General features: G+C 41.8%; 1 protein-coding gene across 1 annotated transcript; it reads right to left on the minus strand.

The window, feature by feature from the left end:
* Nucleotides 1-203: 203 nt before the first annotated feature.
* Nucleotides 204-620, minus strand: LOC117872778 (histone H3). The gene has a single exon (XM_034761546.1). It carries the CDS (start codon nucleotides 612-614, stop codon nucleotides 204-206), a length of 411 nt encoding a protein of 136 aa, XP_034617437.1. The 5' UTR covers nucleotides 615-620.
* Nucleotides 621-19,765: the final 19,145 nt, after the last annotated feature.

Genomic DNA, 19,765 nt, shown 5'->3' on the forward strand with positions numbered 1-19,765 from the left:
AGTTTTATTTCAAACAGTAAAGTTTAATTACAGGACAAAACACATTTTTTCAAACAGGAGACATGGTGATGAGAAGCAGTCTCTTGGTTATGACTCTCACAGCTGTGTGTAACTCCAGCTTTCATTGTGAAACCAGTCCCTAGGGGTGGAGTGCAAGGGGTATTTTGGAGTATTCAAGTAGTCAGAATGCAGCGGTACAGCCTTTAAGCCCGTTCACCCCGGATACGCCGGGCTAACTGGATGTCTTTAGGCATGATGGTGACTCTCTTGGCGTGAATAGCACACAGGTTGGTGTCCTCAAAGAGCCCCACCAAGTAGGCTTCGCTCGCCTCCTGTAGGGCCATAACAGCCGAGCTCTGAAAGCGCAAATCAGTTTTGAAGTCCTGGGCGATTTCACGTACCAGGCGCTGGAAGGGCAGCTTGCGAATGAGCAGCTCAGTAGATTTTTGGTAGCGGCGGATCTCTCGCAAGGCAACAGTGCCGGGCCGATAACGATGAGGCTTTTTCACTCCCCCAGTGGCAGGCGCGCTCTTCCGAGCAGCTTTGGTAGCCAGCTGCTTACGGGGGGCTTTGCCACCAGTAGATTTACGGGCGGTCTGCTTGGTCCTGGCCATTTCAGAAAACACACGCTCTCTCTACTTCAAATAAATATGTTTTGTGAAGTGCTGCAGTAAACAGATACAGCAGATAGTGAAACAAGAGCATAGAGGGTGACAGTTAATGAAAAACTCTGGCTGGATAGCTTGGAAAGAAGATGAGGGCAGGGGCGGATGATAGATTGACAGGACCGGATGATAAAGCTACTGGATGGCCAGACAGAGATGCTCAAGTCCCTCGTTGCACTGCAGTCTGAGTACATCCATGCATGACTCCCCCTGCAGCCAAAACCGAACTCTGAGCCATGCCTTCCCCAAACTCCCGCACACATTGCTCACATGTTCTCAATCTCTCAGAGTACCCCTTGCACTAAATGTACAGAACTCCTAAGGACCATCAAGTTTAGCACATAACAAGCTTTCATAAAAGACCTTATTTGATATATATTGGTTACAACCAGTTAATTCAATTGCTTATTCTTTGGGGATTCAGACCCTCTGTTATCCCCTTGGGGTGTCAGACCCTGATTGTCACAACTGGCAAGGGAACTTTGTTTCAGGGCAGGTGGATCTGTTGGTAATCAATAAAATAAACCAGCCGGTTTATAGTTAGCAACTTAAACAATCTTACCTACATCCTATGAAATCAAAGAAAATATTTAAATCAGTTACAGAGAAGAAGCCATTTAAGGAGCTGCCTTAACTAATATTAAGACTCTTGAATTCAATCAAATGCCACTATTTAGCAGTGTTTAGCTTCTGTCTCCTCTCTAGAATACATGATCTGACCACTTAGTGGTTAAATTACAATAACATTTCAACAAAATCATTATAAAAATCTAATCCCTTGGCAGTGCCTTAGTTAACTTCTTCTCACCAATACAAGTTGAAGTCTTTGGGAGGTTTTCTTCTAGGGTGACCAGACAGCAAGTGTGAAAAATCAGGATGGGGTGTAGGGTAATAGGAACCTATATAAGAAAAAGAACCAAAAATCGGGACTGTCCCTATAAAATCATGACATCTGGTCACCCTATTTCCTTGGCTTGATTCTTCTTGCATCTCTTCTGTTTTTCTTAACTGTCTATGACAGCTTGCTTGTACAGATGGACAGGATGAGTGGTGGAGGGCTTGCCATCTAAGCAGAGTAGCAGAGGGTGTTAAGGTGGGTTGCTAACTTCAGCATTTTTAATACTCTTCTTATTATGTTCATAGAATCATAGAATATCAGAGTTGGAAGGGACCTCAAGAGGTCATCTAGTCCAACCCCCTGCTCAAAGCAGGACCAATTCCCAGCTAAATCATCCCAGCCAGGGCTTTGTCAAGCCGGGCCTTAAAAACCTCCAAGGAAGGAGACTCCACCACCTCCCTAGGTAACGCATTCCAGTGTTTCACCACCCTCCTAGTGAAATAGTTTTTCCTGATATCCAACCTGGACCTCCCCCACTGCAACTTGAGACCATTGCTCCTTGTTCTGTCATCTGCCACCACTGAGAACAGCCGAGCTCCATCCTCTTTGGAACCCCCCTTCAGGTAGTTGAAGGCTGCTATCAAATCCCCCCTCATTCTTCTCTTCTGGAGACTAAACAATCCCAGTTCCCTCAGCCTCTCCTCATAAGTCATGTGCTCCAGACCCCTAATCATTTTTGTTGCCCTCCGCTGGACTCTTTCCAATTTTTCCACATCCTTCTTGTAGTGTGGGGCCCAAAACTGGACACAGTATTCCAGATGAGGCCTCACCAATGTTGAATAGAGGGGAACGATCACGTTCCTCGATCTGCTGGCAATGGCCCTACTTATACAGCCCAAAATGCCGTTAGCCTTCTTGGCAACAAGAGCACACTGTTGTTGACTCATATCCAGCTTCTCATCCACTGTGACCCCTAGGTCCTTTTCTGCAGAACTGCTACCTAGCCATTCAGTCCCTAGTCTGTAGCAGTGCATGGGATTCTTCCGTCCTAAGTGCAGGACTCTGCACTTGTCCTTGTTGAACCTCATCAGTTTTTTTTCGGCCCAATCCTCTAATTTGTCTAGGTCCCTCTGTATCTGATCCCTACCCTCTAGTGTATCTACCACGCCTCCTAGTTTAGTGTCATCTGCAAACTTGCTGAGAGTGCAGTCCACACCATCCTCCAGATCATTAATAAAGATATTAAACAAAACCGGCCCCAGGACCGACCCTTGGGGCACTCCGCTTGAAACCGGCTGCCAACTAGACATGGAGCCATTGATCACTACCCGTTGAGCCCGACGATCTAGCCAGCTTTCTATCCACCTTACAGTCCATTCATCCAGCCCATACTTCTTTAACTTGGCGGCAAGAATACTGTGGGAGACTGTATCAAAAGCTTTGCTAAAGTCAAGGAATAACACATCCACTGCTTTCCCCTCATCCACAGAGCCAGTTATCTCATCATAGAAGGCAATTAGGTTAGTCAGGCATGACTTCCCCTTCGTGAATCCATGCTGACTGTTTCTGATCACTTTCCTCTCCTCTAAATGTTTCATAATTGATTCCTTGAGGACCTGCTCCATGATTTTTCCAGGGACTGAGGTGAGGCTGACTGGCCTGTAGTTCCCCGGATCCTCCTTCTTCCCTTTTTTAAAGATGGGCACTACATTAGCCTTTTTCCAGTCATCTGGGACCTCCCCCGATCGCCATGAGTTTTCAAAAATAATGGCTAATGGCTCTGCAATCTCACCCGCCAACTCCTTTAGCACCCTCGGATGCAGCGCATCCGGCCCCATGGACTTGTGCATGTCCAGTTTTTCTAAATAGTCCCGAACCACTTCTTTCTCCACAGAGGGTTGGTCACCTTCTCCCCATGCTGTACTGCCCAGTGCAGCAATCTGGGAGCTGACCTTGTGCGTGAAGACAGAGGCAAAAAAATCATTGAGTACATTAGCTTTTTCCACATCCTTGGTCACTAGATTGCATCCCTTATTCAGTAAGGGGCCCACACTTTTCATGTTTGTTTAGATTCAGTTTGGTTGCTGTCATTCTTTTATTGGCTCTATGCCCTTAGGGTTGGCTTAAAAGGTAACACTTTTAGCTCTTGAATATGCAGTTGGTTTAATGAATATGCAACATTTCTTTATTTGCCTTTGTTTTTGTGTCAGGAAAGATTCAGATAACTTGTAAAGTTAAAACTAACTTCTTTATATTCATTCCATTTTCTGAGATATTCTTTCAGTTTTATTAGAGTTTGACAGGAAATGAAATGCTGTTTTTTATGAGTCCAAACATTTGTATTTAATGAGGTTTTAGTCCACAAAACAGTCTTTTAAATAAAATAATCTTATAAGAAGTCTTTAGCTTAAGTTGTTACTTCTATATGACATTTTTGGAAAGATAATTTCTCTTGTCTACCTGAGTGGGTTGACAGTTGTTTGAGCATCTGCAGTGGCTAATTAAATCCCCATAAATATAGTCTATACTTAAATGGCTTCTTATATTAGTAATTAGTTTAGCATTAGATGACCTTGCGATATTTGTAGATATCTTATTATTTGTATAAACAATGAGCAGGCATTTATTATATGAAGGTTTGCATTTATATACAAAATATTTGCAAATATACATATTAAAAGAGCTTATGACATTGTAAGCTTTTGAGAAACAAAGGTTCTCATCTTTAAATGGAAACATGAATTAGAAGTAACCAGTATCTTCTGTAAAAGATTCCTCACTATAAAGGTTCTCCAAGTTTAAAGAATGGAATCTTTATTATTTAGAAAATAAATTAATTTTAATAAGGTATTTGTAGAATTCTGTGTGTGGGTTTAAACTCAGATTTCCTTTTCAAAGAAAAAAAGTGTGTATGAGTGGATGGAATAAGCCCACTTTACCTCTAGATTTATTATTCTGATAACACAACTCTACATTCCTTTTACAATCAGGTTTCTTCCTAGATGTGTTTACATGGTTTGTCTGCCTGATGTTTGCTTACCCTTGGGAGATAGAAGCAGAAACCTTCTGGAATTTCTCTGATTAGCTTTAACATGTTGTAACACAATGAGCTAAACATATGTATTGTTATATTTCCAAGCATCCTGGCTATTATACTCTTGTAGCTATATCTTAATATTCAGTAAAAGTACAAACAATTTTGTAATGACTTAAAAATCATATTGTTAATATTCTTTTTTCATCAAATTGAGGTCTCTCTCCCACAAAACATAGGTTCTTACAGTGAGAGGTAGCAAATGAGCAGTTGTGGGTTTAGGCACTTGACTTTTTAGTCACCTAAGTATTTTGTGAATCTGGTCCTCAGTTCTTCCCTTGCTGCAAATTTACCTGCCTGAGTGGCTTGCTGGCTTCTATGAGGACCAAGTAGTTTTCAAACTATCACCTACTTTCCGGTCTCTCAGCCTTAGTCAGGAGGCAGCTGATTAATCCCAGGTGAGGCAGGGCCCAACTCCCCTTAAAGGGCCAACCATCCTGTGACAGCTTCCGTTTTATTTAACATATGAAGGGGAAGATGTTCAAAGGCACACATGGCAGTTGGGAACTTAAATACTATAGCTGGGCTCCGAATTGCCACGTGTGCTTTTGAAAATCTCCCCTTGAACAATCAAACCAAATTGTGCAGGTTAGTGACTACAGATGAGATTTTAAAAAAAGGATAAGGAAGTTAAGTACCTGAATTCTATTAAAATTCAGTTGGAATTGGGCACCTAACTCCATTAGAATCCTTTGAAAATCCCAACCTACATACTTTAAGTTAATAACAAGCAATGAAATATTATACAAACATTGTAAATATTTTCTCTCTTTTTAGTTCTTATTTACCACACTGTGATCAGATGTCAAAAATATTAATTAACTATATGATCTCTAATGCATAGCATCTCCTCTTTTTTGTAATGTGGAGGTAAATTATTTGGTAGATTGCTGTTATATAACAAATTAGTTGAAGTAAAAGGAATGTATTAATTATATACAGTAGGTCCTTTACAAAACAATGGTTCAGATCTGGTACAGGTCCATAAGCTAATAAAGAAACTGATGCAGTATCACAACAGATTGGTGAGTTAAAATGCTTTTGACAGCACAAAAGTGCCAAAACGGGGGGATGTGGAGTGGGGGTGGTGAGGGGGCTGCGGAGAATCAGAGGGAACCAGCACAGCTGCAAAAGATGGGCAGTGCTGTCCTGGGAAGAGGACATAGTCAGCGTAGCCAACGGTTGTGCTGATTCAGCAGACCCCTTAATATCTCCTAGTAAAACAAAAGCCCTGTGGAACCCAGTCATACATAAAAGCTGCCCTTCCAGCCCAACAATCCTGAAGAAAAAGAGTGGCTGTACCACTTCTTACCATCCCTTATGGTGAATTCCTCTGAGGAGCAGTAGGTCTCCCTGACACAGGAAGGTGTAATCCAGTGTATTGAGTAACCAGTATTAAGATCTTCAATTCCTCCTAATGCCTGCCACAGCAGAGGCTGACTTACAGTAAGACTGATTTAAATGAATTTAAGAGAAAAAATATGAGATCAGGTACAGTTGTAAGGGTTGGCACCTGACAGGTTCCCATGAAACAATATCTTTGACAGCCAGCACCTCAGTTCCTCACAGATATGCTGAGAAGTCTTCTATCTAGCTCACCATCCTGAAACACCTGCTCCCCTCAGCTTGTTTTACCTTACTAGATCAAGAGTAAAATAAAACACCATACTCAGCAATCCTGCAAGTAGCTTTACACTGCTCCCTTACAATACTCACCCAGACCTCCATGGAACTTAGTAAGGACAGGTTTAAGAACGATATGAATTGCTACAAGGGAATTGAAAGCTACTAGATAAGACAATTGCAGGTAAGACAAGCTTAGAACAGGTCATATTAAGATGACCAGAGAGAAGGTCACTTCTTGCTTGTCTTACAGAACATGAGGATCTATTTTCAGCCATGGTAAAGGCAGGTTGTAACTGATTCTAGCCTGAGATGATGGGCTCCTGCTAATTGGGCCAGTCTACTCTAGTATCAGAAATGAAGGCCTGCAGGTGAGCCCGGTCGACTGGCTAGCTCAGTCTCCAGGCTGACTAATGAGCACAGAGGGGTTGCACCAAGACTGCCCCATTGGCCAACCTGCCTAATTGGCTGAAGGGGAAGAGAGGTGAAAACATTTACTTTCTCTTCTTTGGTTTGCATATATAAATGTTAGATGCTTTTCACAAAGTGTGTTGTTGTTGTTTATATTAACTTTAAAAATAGCCTCTAAATATCTGAGAGTATTTAGCAGGAAATATCAGTTTCCTACTTTTGCTCTTTGTAATCACACAGTGATACATGTCTCACATTATCCTTTTAATGAACTAATATTAAATCTCTATTACAAATAAGCTCTACATTTACATTGATTTTTTTTTTAAATCACCCATGGATTTATGCTGGGAAATAGCCACTTCTTCATATCCTTAGGGAGGGGACTCTTCTCTGAGAGTTGCTTTACAGTATTTACACAGCTGGATGCTTCTTCCCTGCTTCCCCCCTCAAGGGAAGTCTGTGGTTAAACTACCTCCTCAAATGTCAGATATCACAGATGACATTCCAGAATATGATATCTCAGATGGCCATTTCTCCCTTGGTGTTACAGCAGGCTTCTTTTCCAGCTAAGTGATTGTTGTGGAAGGGAGACTGAATGGCCAAGCAGCCCAAAGTCATTTACTAGCCCACAGAGACAAAACAGAAAAAGGGGAGAGGCCTATGGATATAGCACTCAACAGTGATAAGCTCATCTGTAAGATCTTTTCAGTAAATGTAGCCATTTTTTTTCTTTTTGAAAAAGGTGTTTGTTTTATACCAAGCTGTATAAAATGCCATAACTCTATGGATGGGATTTTCAAAATTTCTCAGTGCTGGATTAACTTTTCTCCCATTGAGGTCAGTTGGAGTTTTATCATTAATTTCAGTGGGTGCAGAATTAAACTATCACTAAGTGCTTTTTAAAATACCCCATTCTATATTTCTACCTCTCTCACTCTTTAAATCTGGGCTCTGTCCCAAGGACAGTAGCAGGGCTCTAAAGATCAGGAAGCATTTTGCTGAAGGGATTGGAGCTTCTTTTAACATTTAAAGTAGGAGGTGCATTGTATTTGAATTTGAAGCATTCATGATTAGAAAACCCTCTGGCCTGTGAGCCTAGGATTATGTCCTATTCTTGATCACTCAAATTCTCCCATCAGGTGATTAAGAGTGGGGCATGATGGAACAGCTTTTTTAAATTACAAGGTTTTCTTTTTCTGCTTCTGTGGCTGTCCCTTGCAAGTTACTGGACACTTGGGACTGCAGTAACCTTTCTTTCTTTCTTTCTTTGGGGGGGGGGGGAAGGGAAGAGAAAATCCTTGTACTTTAGATTACTCTGTGAGCCTTCCAAGTGACTCCAGTCCATATTCCCACAGAGCAAACATCAATTCTACTCCAACCTTGTTCACACCAGGCCCAACCATCTCAGGATCAGCTGTGCTAGTGATGTAGATTCCAATGGCTAATATGATTCTTACTCCTGCATAAAAATGGGGAATAACTGGTTAGACAGCAGTGCTGCTCAAAAAGATCTGGGGATGATAGTGGATTAACATTAAATATGAGCCAACAATGTGATGCAGCTATGAAAATGGCTAATATCATTTTGGGGTGTATTAACAAGACTGTCGCATGAAAGACCTGGAGATAATTGTCCTGCTCTACTCTGCACTGGTGAGTTTCAGCTGGATTAGTGTGTCCAATTCTGTATGCCACACTTTAGGAAAGATGTGGACAAACTGGAGAGAGTCCAGAGGACAGCAATAAAATTGCTAAACGATTTAGAAAATCTAACCTTTGAGGAAAGATTTAAAAAAACGAGCCTGTTTAGTCTTGCGAAAGGATGAAGGGGCCCTGATAACAGTCTTCAAATATGTTAAGGGCTGCTGTAAAGAGGACGGCGATCATTTGGTTTTTTTTATGTCCATTGAAGGTAGACAAGAAGTAATGGGCTTAATCTGCAACAAAGGAGATTTAGGTTAGATATTAGGGAAACTTTCTAACAATAAGTGTAGTTAATCTCTGGAATAGGCTTCCAAGGAAGGCTGTGGAACTGCTCTCATTGGAGGTTTTTAAGAACAGGTTGGACAAACATGTGTCAGGGATGATCTAGGTTTACTTGGGCCCACCTTGGTGAAGGGGACTGGACTAGATGACCTCTCAAGGTCCCTTCCAGCCCTTCATTTTTATGATTCTATGAAATCTGGCTTATTTCTCCTGAACTGGTTTTACATTAATTTACATCATGCTGATGAAAATATAGCAGAAACCATTTTGAACCATTTTATCTGTTTATTTTGAGACAACTCATTTAACAAGTTGTAACTGAAATTGTTCAGTAATATCAGGTTATTCTTCTCTAGTGCTATATTTAGTATGAAAGGAGAGATCCATATTGTGTAATAAAAACATTGCAGTCATATTATATCATAAAATTGCAATATTGGAAATCTTTGCTGTATTAAGCACATAACTATTACTTTTCCTACTAGATACCACAAAGGCCAATTCAAATAACTATTTCTAACAATTGCCAACTGTTGTCAGTCAAACATTCATAAGAGTGTCAGGTTTTTATGGAACATAAAATGAATTGATGTAGTTATGCAAATGTGGCTAGAGAGCTACAATAAATAAAAATTGAATTAAAAACTGCACAAAGTTTTGCTGAAAAGAAGACCATGGGATTGATCCTACTTCCAGTGAGTCAATGGAGTTTCAATTGGAATACAACAAGTGCAGGATCAGGAACTCAGGATCCCCTACCCCCATCCAGCAAGATGATACGCATGGGCAAACACCTGCCTGGTCACAAAGCCCATTGACCTTAATGGGAGTCCATGAGAGGGTAGGGTTCTGTCTTTGAAGAACCCCATTGAGGTCTGGGAGGCTTTATGTGGAATCAGCGATCAACCTACATGGTTCAGCTTGCATGACTGGAGCCTAATTTTGTAGCTAGTAGAAATGTTAGATAAGTGATGGGAATACTAATTTCTGTAGCAAGTGCCATATAATTATTAACTTGCATTTAATTTTTCCTAACCTTCTGTCCTGGGTCACTGAAGAAGTGTTTTATTGATTACAATTATTTATTGCCAATCCCTCACTGTGCAAAATGAGACAGGCCATCTCTTCCCAACTCATGGTTTTTGCTTAAAAATCATGAGGTTTAAACAAATAATAAATTAAACTGTTTTTATGCTAGCTTCTGATTTTGAGCCCCTAGGGGAAAATGCCTACCCCCAATTTGTTTTCAATACTTAAAATTAAATACCTGGTGAATGTTGGAACTACTACTACTAGTAATATAGGATGCCACCAGCCACTAACAACCTTTTTAATGCCTTTTTTTAAATCCAAAGGCTGAATGGTATTTATACAGTTGCTCTAAACATGTCTAATAGCCTAATTAATAAGCAATTAATACATTCAGACAGTAACAGACATTAATAAGTATTTGATCAAGATATGAAAGGGCTAAATCCAGGTGTGTTTAGAACCATCTTGGTCAGCTCCAGCTTGGTCAGGCAGATATTAGCAATAAACCCTTGAAGATTTTACCCTTTTGTACTTTAGCGAACAAATGACGTAATTGTGGATTGCTAACTTTAGCTCAAAACCAGGGTTGGGCCAGTTTGGGGTCACTATTAGTTCAACATGCACAATCCTTCCTTATTATTAACTATCACTGATAACTGGGGCCTTGTCTTCTATCTTATCAGTTACCTGTCAGGGCCAGTTTTTCCAGTTAAGCCTCATTCTTTCAGAGCCTTCCCATGACTGCTAACTGATCTGCACTTTACAAGACCTACAAAAATATGTATTTTTTTCTTTTTGAACTAATTTAACCCTTTAATTTACTTAAATGGCAAAATACATATTGTTCTTAATTCCTGCAGTTAACCTTGCTGAATTGGGGCCTATGTGTACATTTAAGTTTAAATTTTCACATACAATGAAACTATTCAGGTGCTTAAAGTTAGGCATGTGCTCAATTCTCTTGCTGAATCAGAACCAAAATGCAGACAGAAATATAGATGTCCCCTCCGACCTCCAGGCAGGGATCCTTTCTTTTCTTCTCCTAACCTTTAGGTGAGGGAGTTCTTTCCCTTACCGTTCCCCTCTTATATCTTTCCATGATCATGTTTCCCCACATTTCCCACCCATTTCCCCTCACACTCACAGTCTCCTCTTCCCCCAGTCTCTTTTCTGCTCCAAACATGTCCTTTCTGCCTTTGATTACCTTATTCCAGCCTCCATTCTTCACATCCCCCATCTTTCTCACTTTGCCTTGCCCCAGGTCTCCCCCTCCTCCTTAATTCTCCCTTTTGCCCCTTCTAGACATCTCTGTCCTCAGTTTCCTCATTGTCCCCATACAATGCACCAACCCATTCAGATTCCCACTTAGTTCCTGGCATTCCGCTGCCCACCCTTAATCTCCATCTCTGCCTGAATTCCACATTCTCCTCTTTCCCCCTCACTATCCCTCTGAATTCAGTGAGACGGTTTTTTTCATTTTACCCAGTTTGTGTACTCATTGTGAAAATAATTTAAAGTTGTTAAAACTAAACAAAACACTGTACTTTGGGTGCTTTTAAAACTAACAGAGTATTAACAGCACTGAGAATTATATAATTAGACTCTTCCTAAGTATTAGTACAATTGTATTAGAGGTTTCATTCTATTTTTTTTAAGGAGCAAGTTCTATGGTACATTAATCTTATGGATCCCTGAGATCTCCAGCTGTACCTTATGGGGAAAAAAGGTAATTATCCAATATAGCTAAAATAGGTTTTTAACAGAATTGAGGGAAGAGAATTGAAACCAAATTTAACTTATTATAGAACTGTTTCACAAGAAAGCTCTTTCCTCTAATGGATGGATGGAAAGAAATCAATTATGAAAATCTAGACACAGACAGCAATTTAAATAAACTTGTAAATAAGGGTACGATTAAATAAATCTCTCTTGAAATTATATTATAAAACTCCATACGTTGAGTAAACAACCACATGAAATCGAAAGCATGTAGTTTGTGACACTAAGAGCATCTCAGTGCAGAGGGCAAAGGGGCAGGGGCTCACCTGTGCCATGCAGTGAGTTTCAGCTGCTCTGACCAGTTCAGTGTACTCCAGTTCACTTATGTCATAGTCTGTATCTAACAAGTGTCATACGTTATTAGAAAACAAATAACACACTGACCATTAATATTCCTGCATAGTGTACATACAGTAAATGCCCAAAGGACTGTAATAATGTGGGGAAATTTGGGATGGGCGTGTGCTGGGGTCACTAACTACAGTGTGACTGTGGTGTAACAAGCAGGCTGCTGGAGCCAGGGGCTAGGTCTACACTACCCACCTGAATTGGCGGGTAGAAATCGACCTCTCGGGGATCGATTTATCGCGTCCCGTCGGGACGTGACAATCGATCCCCAAATCGCTGCTCTTACTCCACCAGCGGAGGTGGGAGTAAGCGCCGTCGACAGGAAGCCTTATCTCCTAGAACTGGAAGGGACCTTGAAAGGTCATCGAGTCCAGCCCCCTGCCTTCACTAGCAGGACCAAGTACTGATTTTGCCCTAGATCCCTAAGTGGCCCCCTCAAGGATTGAACTCACAACCCTGGGTTTAGCAGGCCAATGCTCAAACCACTGAGCTATCCCTCCCCCCGCAGAGGTCGATTTTGCCGCTGTCCCTACAGCGGGGTAAGTCGGCTGCGATACGTCAAATTCAGCTACGCTATTCACGTAGCTGAATTTGCGTATCTTAAATCGACCCCCCACTGTAGTGTAGATGTAGCCACGGTTGCTGAACCAGGCTGCTCAACACAGAGATACTCAGTTCATGCTTATACGCTGGCTGGGAGCATCCAGACAGGCAGCTACAACAGCAGAGCGTTTTAAGACACTCGGGATTACAGAACAAGCAGTGATCCGACCTTTCACTGGTCTGAATTGCACCCCAGATTGCGATAGTAATATATGCACAGTGAAAGCAGGAACTTTAACAAAGGAGGAAAACATAACCTGTGAATTCCTGGTAGAGATCAGGAACAGAAATTGGTTATATAGATAAAAGAATATAGCTTCAGAAGTAGAAGGAAGAAAAGATTGGAAAGAAAATGTAGTATGTACAGTCCTATAGGATATATTTGTAACTGTTTGTTTTCAATTTCCAAAGCATGAGGTGACATCAGTCCTATGATTTCAGAGATATATTTAATTTTCAAAATAGCTGTTTTGTGCAGCAGAAGCCTATAGAAATAAAACCAAGATAACATTTGGTATTGCATCTTTATTTATCCCTAAAGTACATTGTTTAATTCTTGCATTACTTGCACTACACAGTTTTGAAATGTAGGCATATTTTCTCTTGCTAGGGTTTTGTTGATTTTGGCACCAATTCTGCTATTAATGAAGAGGGAACTGACTTCAGTGGGAACAGGTTCAGAGCCCTAAATCCAGGGCTTAAATTCTCAGAGATTATTTCCTGGAGCCCCCCCTCTCCATTCGGGACTCCAGGCTTCAGCTGTGGGGCAGGGGTCTCAGGGTGTTAGCCCTGGCAGGGCTGTGTGTGTGCCGGGGCTTAGGGCTTCTGCCCCATGGGGTGCGTGGGGTTTCTGCCCTGCCGGAAGTGCCAGGGCTTGGGGCTTCTGTGCTGTATGGTGTACCGGGGCTTGGGCTTTCAGCCCCTGGGAGGAGCCGGGGCTCCCCACGGGTTTGAAAATATGTATCGGAGCTTTGCTCCGGACAGTTCCGGCTGAATTTAAGCCCTGCCTAAATCCCTAATAGCCATTGATGTGAATGGGATTTATTGATCTACAGTTAATCAAGTGTACATCACCTACCACTCGCTTAGAAGGAATCTGGTATCTCACACAGGTAGCCTTTAATGGTCTCATGGAACAGGAGAGGCTAACAAGTGGAAATATGCTATGTGATTTTAGAGAGAGAAGACTTTTCATTAGACGGAAGACTTCATTAGATCTTGAAGTTAGAGTCCTAGCTTAGATTGTCATCTTGAAATATATCCTAGTGTGAAGAGAATGATGGGGATGATAGATGAGGGAGTTGAGGCTGACAAGAAAAACAGCAAACATTATGTGGCAGGGGTGGAATAGGAATATTAGGAAGTCAAGTTCCTTACTAGGAACAAGAGAAATAAGTGGAAAAGAAGGGCCAGAGAGAAGGATGAAATACCTAGTGTATCTGAGGAGCCAGACCAGGAGGTTAAGTAGTACAGCAAGGGACTCATATGTCTCCTATGGTTTTAAGACCTTTGTAAAGCTGAATTCAATTTGTTTGTTAAAGATGGTCCAGAATATTCATCTGGAATGTGATGACTGCCATGTCTAGAGATTTCATGAATGATGAAATTACTGGCCTACTGGTTGTGGGTGGGGTGGGAAGTAGTAAATATGATAGATCTTGATTTTAGTAAGTCTTTTGCCACAGTCCCACATGACAGTCTCATAAGCAAACTAGGGAAGTGTGGTCTAGATGAAATTATTGTGAGGTGGGTGCACAACTGGTTGAAAGACCATACTGCAAGAGCAATTATCACAGCTTTGCTATCTAACTGGGAGGGTGTATCTAGTAAGATCCCACAGGGGGTCAGTCCTAGACCCAGTACTATTGCATATTTTTATTAATAACTTGACTAATGGAGTGGAGAGTAGTCTTATAAAATTTTCAGATGACAGCAAGCTGGGAGGGGCTGCAAGCATTTTGGAGGACAGGATTCAAATTCAAAACAACCTTGACAAGTTAGAGAATTGGTCTGAAAACACCAAGATGAAATTTAATGACAAGTGCCCAGTACTTCACTTAGGAAGGGGAAAAAAATCAAAAGCACAACTACAAAATGGGAAATAACTGGCTAGCAGGTAGTACTGCTGAAAAGCATCTGGGCCCTCTAATGGATCACAAATTGACTATGAGACAACAACATAATGCAGTGTTACCAGATTTTCCCATTACTTTGGGGTACACTCATTTATTAGGGTTACTCTTCTGGTGGTGGTGGGGGAAGTGTCTGTAATTCTATCAATGTATTGCTTGTGTCACTTGTGTTCTTATATGGAGCTCTACTTTTCCCTGCTGCAAGTTCCCTCCCAATGGAGCTATGCCGCAGGACCTAGGTTCCCCAGGGCTGGGTTCTTCCAGCCCCAGAAATCAGATGAACACACACATTAACAGACTGCGTCTGAGAGGACCATGTTAATCAGCACTCCCAAGCCGCCCAGCTGCCCCCTTATATGTCCCTGGATTCAGTAGGCTAGGTTGAGCAGCACTTCCAAACTGTCACTCTCATAGACCCTTGGACTCAGCAGGCTGGATCGAACAGCACCTCGAAACTGTCATCCTCATATGCTCTGGGCACCGCACCGGAGTAGAGTATGCCTGAGCAGGCTGGATCAAACAGCACTTTCAATCTGCCACGCTTATATGTCTGTGGTTCAGCACATCTCTATCCCCACTTTCACATTACAGTTGTTCTAGTAGTAACCCACTTGATGAGAAAACCCCACAGGATTTTTGGGTGCTGCAGGGATCTTTAACTTAGGTACAAGGAATGTTGCTGCAGAGCGAATGGGGAAGCTAAAAAACACCCATGAGGGTGGGTGGGGGAGAGGGAGCGAGGCAACCAGCTTAACCATGAATGTTATTTTTTGCCAGGTAATAACCATACAAGGGGAGCCAAACAAACAAAACAGTTATAATATTAAATCTAACTTAAATTTGATTATAAAAGTCAGGTTTAGAAAATTATAACTGATCATACAAGTCAGGGTCAGAAGGCAATACCTAGAGAGAGAGAGAGAGAGAGAGAGAGATGGGCTGTCACCACTCCATGGAGCTTGAATTCATCAGGGGTCCCAAGTGGTAGTGGTAGCTGAGGGTCCGGAGTGCTGGAGACAGGCAAAGCCCCAAGCATGATTAGTCAGGAGAACATGAAGTCCCAATGCAACTGATGCAGATTTGGATCCAGGCACCAGAACACTTACTTGAGCATGGGTAGGGTTTTTTGTAGGGAAAGAACAATGGTTCAAGAGAGAACACTAGATTTATTTGTGGGTAAACTAACGGCTCAAGGGAGTATATCAAAGTTGTTTCATTCAGGCTAGACAATAGGAACTGATTATTCCTGGCTATGGGCTTTGAGGGAGCTCACAATGCAATTAGGCAGCTTCAGTATTTTGGGTACCAATAAAGGATTTATTACTAGAATTGGTCCTATAACTACTGAGCTGGGTGTGTGCAGGTGTGAGTTCATTAACATCTGGAGCAGAGATCCCCCATCATGCAGTGCTTCCCTGCTTTTCTGGTCCCAGAGTTCAGTGCAGTTCTTGCCTTGGAATCTCTGTTCTCCATTCTGTATGCTAATGGAGATGCCTTCCTGTGCCATCTTTTTTGCAAATGGGGCTAGGGGAGTTTCCTTAATCCTGTCACCCTTGTCTGGAGGGGTTTAGGTGTGTCCCCCACTGCCTTTTCATTGCTCTTTGTAAGTATTTCTTCTGATCGGCTTTGGTTCAACCAGAGGCTGGGGAGGGTGGAAGGTCTTTCGTGAGTCAGACAGCCTGGGTATTGCGCCTTGGTTCTCCAAGAACACAGAGCTCATAGGTAACAGCAGTTCCAAAAACAGCTAATATAATTCTGGGCTGTATTAACAGGAGTATCATATGTAAGAGACAGGAGGCAGTTGTTCCACTCTGCTTAGCACTGGTGAGGCTTCAGCTAGAATGCTCTGTCCAATTCTGGGCTCCACATTTTGGGGAAGACATGGATAAATTGAAGAGAGTCCAGAGGAAAGGAACAAAATAGATATAAGGTTTATAGAACCTGACCTATGAGGAAAGGTTAAAAAAAAAACTGGGCATGTTTAGCCTTATGAAAAGAAGCCTGAGGGGCAACCTGATGACAGTCTTCAAATATGTGGAGGGCAGCTGTAACAAGGACTGATCAATTGTTCTATATGTCCATTTGGACCTGCCTCAGTGCAAGGAATAGGAATTGATAACTTCTCAAGTCTCTTCCAGCCCTACATTTCTATGATTATAAATTCAAGCTGGTTTAATTAGACGTATACCAGCATGGTATTCTTCTGTCACACAATATGTTTCCGTTGCCTGGTTAGACAAGATTTGCTCTCCAAAACAGTTTTCTGGTGCCATTATTTACGTTTATTAATTCAAAATTTGCTTTTTATTAATTTCTGCCATCTTAACTTAAATTCACTGTGTTCATGAACATTTCTGTGGCTAAACACCTTGAATACTGCATGCAATTCTTGTTGCCCCATCTCAAAAAAGATATATTAGAATTGGAAAAGGTGACAAGAAGGGCAATAAAATGATTACGCATATGTAACAGCTTTCACATGAATAGAGATTAAAAAGACTGGGACTGTTAGCTTAGAAAAGAGATAACTAAGAGGGGGATATGACAGAAGCCTATGAAGTCATGAATGATATGGAGAAAGTGAGTAAGGAAGTGTTATTTACCTCTTCACTTAAATAGTGGCCTCCCAATGAAATTAATAGGTAGCAGGTTTAAAACAAACAAAAGGAAGCACTCCACACAATGCAGAGTCAACCTGTGGAACTCATTGCCAGGGGAAGTTGTGAAGGCCAAAAGTATAATTTAGTTAAAAAAAGAATTAAATAAGTTCATGGAGGATACTTCCGTCAATGGCTATTAGCTAAAATGGTCAGGAATACAACCTTAGGCTCTGGATGTCCCTAAACCTCCAACTGCAGAAGCTGGGACTGGATAACAGGGAATGGATCACTCAAAATTGCCCTGCTCTGTTTATTCTCTCTGGTACTGTCCACTACCAGAAGACAGGATACTGACCTAGATGGACCATTAGTCTGATTCAGTAAGGATGTTCTTGTGTTCTTATGTGATAAGAACTGGACTGTAGGCAGTCTTGCCCATTACGAGGGATAGGAGGCTGGTCTACTGGTTGGAGCAGAAGTGACAAGGCCTAGTTGCCAGATCCCAGATCAGGAGCTGAGTTACCAAGAGTGAGCCTGAGCCAAGAGCCAGGAATCAGGAGCAGAGAATTGGACACTTGGTAAGAAGCAGAGCACCAAGTCCGGGGAGAGAGCTGGAGCTAAGAATCAGGACCTGAGTTTCAAAGGCAGAGTATCAGCCAGAGCAGGGTCAGGAGCAGGAACCAGGAGGGGGAAACCAGGCGAGGGAGCCAGGAGCAGAAACGGGCCAGGAGCCCAGAGCAGGAAACAGGACCAGAAACACAGCTATAGTCAAGGAATGCTATTGAGCAGCCAGAGGTGTAGCCCTGTTGCAGAGTTTAAAAATGTGTCTGCTGGAGTCTTCAACCAGTCAGAAGGCCAAGTTCATTAGCTGCAGCAGCTGTGGTTCAATGAGCTGCATCCAGGTTCAGTTCTGGGTCCCTGATATTATGTTCTTATTTGGTAGAATATTTCTGGAGAATGAACACAAAGCGGATGCAAACACAGACAAATTGAATGTCTTAAAAATTCTAAAGAATATTCACAGCATTTTTATTTTTGTATTTTTCCCCAGATGTATTCCAGTGGTAAACTGCAGCCCTTGGAAGGGTCTGACCTTCTTCTGACAGGGAACAGAAGTGAAGCCTGACATCTCACAGTTCTGTGCTGTTTTTAAAAAGGTACAGGGTTTTCCTCACAGATTCACTGCACAGTACTTTTTCCAATAACCTATCACGCTCTTGACCTTAACAATCATATTGCATTGTCCATACCTACCTATCTCACAGACTAAATTAATTAAGAAGGCCTAATTACTGCCTTTCATCCAACTCGCTCAAAGTGAATAGAAACATTAATTGCAATGTGTTAGTAATTATTGGTATGATACCTGTATTATGCATGTAGGAGAAGTAAATCTAGGTTTTATCCCCATCCCATCACTTTTCGACCAGTAGCTATGACTCTTTTAAGAATGGACCATGTAGTCATCCTAAATATGCAGCGGGTAAGGAAAGGGGGTAGCTCCATGGAAAAATTAGGAAGAAAATTAAAATCCTGAAGCCCCAAGACCACTGTATCTTTCTCTTTGGATACACTATTGTTGTTATTTTCTAAACGGTTGTTTTTCATTTTGCAGAAGAAGCCATTTTCTGCGTTGCCTCTGTGGTCTCTGCCTTGATCTCCCAAGCTGTGTCGGAATTGGACTAGTGGTTTTCCTATCATATTGGCTCAGTAGTTTGATTTCAGACCACTTGCTTTGGGGATCTTCTACCATCTCACTCTAGTTTGAGACCTGAAATTTAGATCCCATCTGAAGGGCTGGAAATCCTCTAGTTTTTCTAAAATGGACCAAGAATCCCATGGCAAGCGTAGCATGTTTCATGCAAGGCTGTAGAGGCTGTGGTCCCATGCTGGGAAAACTGGGCCTAGCAGAAGCAAAAGGCAGCATGGCAGACTTGCCCTGGGATGACTAAGCAATGGCCCATGTACCTTGCCTTTGTTTAAAATTGGTTACGTAGCATTGTAAAGGCTTTCCTCAGCATGACCCATGAAGTTCCTTCTCTACAGGTGGACAGAATTCCTTTTATTTCCAAGGGTAGGAGTACTACCCAGCAATTCTGGTAGAGGAGAGAAAAGGTCATAGCCCATACACTACAAGTCCTATTCAGAAACACAGCAACACATGGGAAGGGAAGTGGATCCATGGATCTCAGGAAGAGTTTTATAGCAAGAAGAAGGTGCTAGGAAAAAGAAGAGGGAGCTCCAGTCTTAGGGAGACAACAGCAAAAAAAAAAAAAAAAAAAAATCTGACAAATGTAAGAGACCTCCGCTTCTGTCATCCTCCAACATACCCAAAGTGTTTGTCCTTAAAAGAATCCCTAGCTGAAAGAAATAAAGCAACCTGATGTTTAATTTTAATTAACCTTAAATACCCCACTCCAGGAACCATTGGGTTACACATCAATTACAAACACTTTTAATTTGCATCTTCATTTTTTCCCCAGAGAATGTGGCATAAAAATGTGTGCTTTTACTTTGTTTCAGCATCCTAACTGACCTTGTTTTGTAATTAAATAAAATATCCGCAATCTTCCTACCTGGGCAGAAAAACTCTAAGCAGTTCCCCCCCTAAGTATGCTGAACACCTTCCCTTGTGTCCCTGTTTATCTGTC

This window comes from Trachemys scripta, chromosome 2 (assembly GCF_013100865.1).
Source record: "Trachemys scripta elegans isolate TJP31775 chromosome 2, CAS_Tse_1.0, whole genome shotgun sequence".
Lineage (NCBI taxonomy): Eukaryota > Metazoa > Chordata > Testudines > Emydidae > Trachemys > Trachemys scripta.

What these genes read in the sequence shown, in the direction of transcription:
- LOC117872778 (XM_034761546.1), bottom strand. Translation starts at nt 614, where the DNA reads ATGGCCAGGACCAAGCAGACCGCCCGTAAATCTACTGGTGGCAAAGCC.